Source organism: Lactuca serriola, chromosome 7 (genome assembly GCF_051521515.1).
Source record: "Lactuca serriola cultivar US96UC23 chromosome 7, Lser_US96UC23_V15, whole genome shotgun sequence".
NCBI classification, from domain to species: Eukaryota; Viridiplantae; Streptophyta; class Magnoliopsida; order Asterales; family Asteraceae; genus Lactuca; species Lactuca serriola.
The window spans coordinates 142391032-142395631 of record NC_136414.1 but is presented as its reverse complement, the minus strand read 5'-3'; the positions used below and the strand labels follow the sequence as shown (position 1 = coordinate 142395631).

The 4600-nt window shown below is 37.7% G+C and overlaps 1 protein-coding gene across 1 annotated transcript; it reads left to right on the top strand.

Moving 5' to 3' along the window:
- The first annotated feature begins 629 nt into the window (after positions 1–629).
- Positions 630–2261, top strand: LOC145062073 (FAD/NAD(P)-binding oxidoreductase family protein). Its single transcript, XM_079009693.1, has one exon. It carries the CDS (start codon positions 710–712, stop codon positions 2168–2170), a length of 1461 nt encoding a protein of 486 aa, XP_078865819.1. The 5' UTR covers positions 630–709; the 3' UTR covers positions 2171–2261.
- The last annotated feature ends 2339 nt before the right edge of the window (positions 2262–4600 follow it).

The window sequence follows — 4600 nt, the reverse complement described above, 5'->3', positions numbered from 1 at the left end:
ATCTATTAGAACAACATAACATCTTGAAACATTAATTTTTAGCAATATAGCCACTCTTCACAAATTTATTTAATTTTATAATTTTCCATAATCACCTTTAGTCACAGTTCATTCTAGATATGTGATTAATTTCAAGTATTAACAATTTTCCCATTGGGTCATTATAACATCCTCCAATGATAAGTATCATAATATTGTTTTCTTTGAACACCCTACACAGAAACTTTCCAGGATCATCTATCCTAAAATTGCTCTTGGACACGTTTAACAGACACTACAGACTCCTTATGAGATTTAAATTGCTCTTGGACACGTTTAACAGACACTACAGACTCCTTATGAGATTTAACAGACACTACAGACTGCTTATGAGATTTGATGTCCTCATTACTTTAAAACACATTGTGATAGGTTGGTATCCACACCTGCATTACAAGAAAATATCTTTTTACCTTAAATGAATAAAAGGTAAGAATAATTAAATATGATGAATTTTTTAAAAAGTAAATATCATTGCATCATTTTTTAATTTTTAAAACCTTAGACTAAAAATTGATACAAGTGTCAACCAAATGGCCAAAAGTAGAATTTATTGAATAAATTATTTTCTATCCAAAAAGCCTGTATACATGCTAAAAACAGAAACCATAACTGGATAAGCCTCTTCAACAAAACCAGAGCATACGTGCCACCCAATCAAGATGACAGAATGACAATCGCCACTCTCTCTTTTACTTCCTCCTTCACTCCTCACCACACCTTCCACCACCGTCGCCGTCGTCACCACCTACTCAAACCCACCACCAAAATATCTTCACAGGTTTCCCTAACAACTCCCCCATCAATAACTCTTCAACCAGCCCTCAAAAAGACCGGAGTTATCGTCGTCGGCGCTGGTCTAGCCGGCTTAGCCGCCGCCATACGCCTCCACTCCGACAACATTCCCTTCCTCCTCGTCGAAGCTTCTGATGGCGTCGGAGGTCGTGTACGTACTGACAACGTCGACGGTTTCCTCCTCGACCGTGGCTTCCAAATCTTCATCACCGGTTACCCGGAAGCCCGAAGAATACTCGACTACGAAGCCCTAGATCTTCAAAAATTCTACTCCGGAGCTAAGGTTTACTACGGCGGTGGCTTCCATACAGTAGCTGATCCGTTACGCCACCTAGGTGACGCTATCCAATCTCTAACAAACCCGATCGGATCAATCGTTGATAAATCTCTCATCGCATTGACTAGAATTAGGGTTTTGACTCAATCCGATGATCAGATATTCTCTGCTGAAGAGACCTCCACTATCAATTTGCTCAAACGAATTGGGTTTTCCGATTCCATTGTGGATCGATTTTTCCGACCATTTTTCGGTGGGATTTTCTTCGACAGAGACCTCGAAACCACTTCCCGCCTCTTCGATTTCATCTTCAAGTGTTTAGCTCTCGGCGACAACACTCTCCCGGCGAAAGGAATTTCCGCAATTCCCGAACAATTAGCTTCAAAATTACCCTCCAATTCCATCATCCTAAACACACCAGTTAAATCCATCGATTCAGAATCAGAATCAAGTCACACTGTTAGATTAAACAATGGCGAGACCTTGAAGGCTGAATACGGTGTCATCATTGCAGTCGAAGAACCCGAAGCCGTTAAGCTTCTAGCCGGAAAATCAAACGATATCCCAGTTCAAATCAAGCCACCACGAAGCACCGTGTGTCTGTATTTCTCAGCCGATCGAGCCCAAGTTCCAGTCCCCGACCCAGTTCTGTTCATCAACGGGTCCGGCCATGGCATCGTCAACAACATGTTTTTCGCCACCAATGTGGCTCCTTCATACGGCCCGCCGGGGAAAGTTCTAGTGTCGGTTTCCCTTATCGGATTGTATGAAGACGTTTCCGATGAGGACCTGAAAACGAAGGTGGTGGAGGAGCTTAGTGGGTGGTTCGGGAAGGAAGTTTCAGTAGGATCCTGGAAGTATCTCAGAAGTTATCGTGTTAAATTCGCACAACCAAATCAATGCCCTCCGACGGATTTACAGAAGAACCCTAAGCTAGGGTTAGGGTTGTATGTGTGTGGGGATTATCGGACTAGTGCGACGTTTGATGGGGCTTTGGTATCCGGGAGGAAGGCGGCTGAGGCTTTACTGAAAGATCGATCTTTGGTTCAAGCTTCATAAGCTTGAAAGAATGCTAAAAGAGAATACATTTGTAAATTGAGGTTCATCATTCTTGTATTTTACATATTTTCAATCTAATATGTTTTATTAACATGATTATAGTATATAATTTAAGATCTACTAATTGTAACACTGAAAATACATTTGTATATGGATGATAAAATAAAGGAGTTGGGGTTTTAAATCTACCTAATCGAAGTAGTATGGGTGGTAATAGTGAGGATGATAACAATAAGAAATTAAGAATAGTTGTCATGGGATGTTACACTAGACCGGGATTTAACATGGAGTATGAACTCACTAAAAATGAAAATTTTTTATTATCTTTTGTGACCACACGAAGTTGGCTACTTCATGTAGTGGTAAGAGGAAAAACTAGATGGTCAACAAGATTTAGAACTTGATGTAATTGACATGGGTCATACCAAGGAGATAATATTGTATTTTCATATACCATCTTCACCTAATTTTCTCATCATAATCTCTAAGACAACAAAATGAGCCGATCTTCAGAATTTTAGAAACTTTCTAGTCTCAAAATTTTGGGATAATTTATGATTTAGTTCTAAATTATTATTTTTTTAACGAAAATAAAAGAAACTGAATTCCGACTATTGTAATTAGTTTAACCTTTTTAAAAATCATTTTTTATGGGAGAAATATAACACCTGGATTCTGGTATGCAATTTGTCTCTTGATTTTCTTTAAGTCAATTGTGATTTGGGGTTTTTGAACTATCGCGACACAACTACTTAATGGTCGCAGTGTGTGTCACATCATAAGTAGCAACGCAACCTTATGTTGGTTACGATGCGAAGCCGCCACAACCCAAAACCCTATATCTTTGGCATTGAGCCCTATTTAAGGAATGCGATGTTTAGGGTTTGCTTTCTTCTCTGCCTCCATTCTCTCATATGCAACCCCTAGCCTCGTATGTGTATTGGTGAGCCATTGTGTGAGTTTTTTTTTGGAGTTCTTACTGAAGAACTAGACCTTTGGTGCCTGGAGCTGAGAGCCTAGATACCCAAGGTTGATGGTGGATCGACACCGGAGCCGAGAGCCGTTAACCTGGTGGATCTACATTGGAGCTGAGAGTCTTGTTTGTATGCATTGTATTTGTATTGTGGTATGAGGTATTTGAGGAAACTCACTAAGATTTATGCTTATAGTTGTTGATTTAATGTTTTTTAAGGATCTTCCTCTAATCGGGGGAAAATGCTAGCATGACTGTACGCCATGCGCATTGCTAATGATTTATAATAAACTTCCACTGCTATGATGATTTGATTCATTTTGATAGTATGTCATGATGATGTTTTGAAATAATTTATTACTTTAAAAATTTTATGAAAACATTTGGAATGGTTTACTTATATTTTCAAAGGAAAATTTTGGCCTGAACTTTTAGGAGATTACAAGTTGGTATCAGAGCCCTGGTGTGAGGGATTTGGATGAACATTCGTGCGATTCCAAACTCAAACTAGGATATGAGATTTTTTTTACAAACCTTTTTGATAAAGAATTTAATGAAATAAGGAAATGTGTGATGCGTATAGTCATTCAGAGTTCAGAAATGAAAGTGACTCCTAATATATCCATACTTTCTATATTTGTTGATATGTGAACTGTTGGAGATAAATGCTAGTAGTATGTAGGCAAAGAATATTTTTAGGAATTTTAGAATTGTCTGGTATTTAAGATGCCTTATAGCCTTAGGAATTGTTTGCTATATGCTACTTGAAATTTATGCTAATGTTAAATAGTTGTTAAATGAATGCTTTCGAGTTGTACATAATTAGGATTATATAACCTTAGAATGATTGATTTAGCCTTACTTCCTGTTCGGTGTTTGGTTGTGGGATTAGGGTAGATCACTTATTTGACTGTTTACCTAATCCTTTATTACGTATGACTTTCTTTCACGAGGTGACTATTGACATTAACAGATACTTCCAGTGGTACGAGAGTGAGGTTGGAAAGAATCCTAGAAGGATAATCTACGAAGTTTAGCTATATGTGCTTGTTTGAGCATATAGAGGTATGTTATAACTCCTAAGTAGTAGTTATGTGTAGTAACTTGGGAACTTTTAGACAAATTTTAGGACGAGTACAAATAGATGTGGAGGTAGTATGTGAAAGATTTTAGGCATACTAACACATGTTTATAATAGCAGAAGCATATAAAAATTCTCTTATGTGTTCATGTAACCTACAAGGACCATACTGTTCATTATATTATTGCAACTACAAATGAATAATAAAAACATACCTATTAGTTGGCTAATGATCTTCTAGCTTAAGATCTTGTTCTTGCTACCGTTATGTGGATGATCATGAACCAAACCAGAATCTCTCTAATGAAATTGCACATAAGAGGCAAAACAACAACAATAGAAACTCCAAAGAGCTACCAACATAATCCTTAAATTA

Coding starts and splice junctions, on each gene's coding strand:
- LOC145062073 (XM_079009693.1), top strand. CDS start 710: ATGACAATCGCCACTCTCTCTTTTACTTCCTCCTTCACTCCTCACCAC.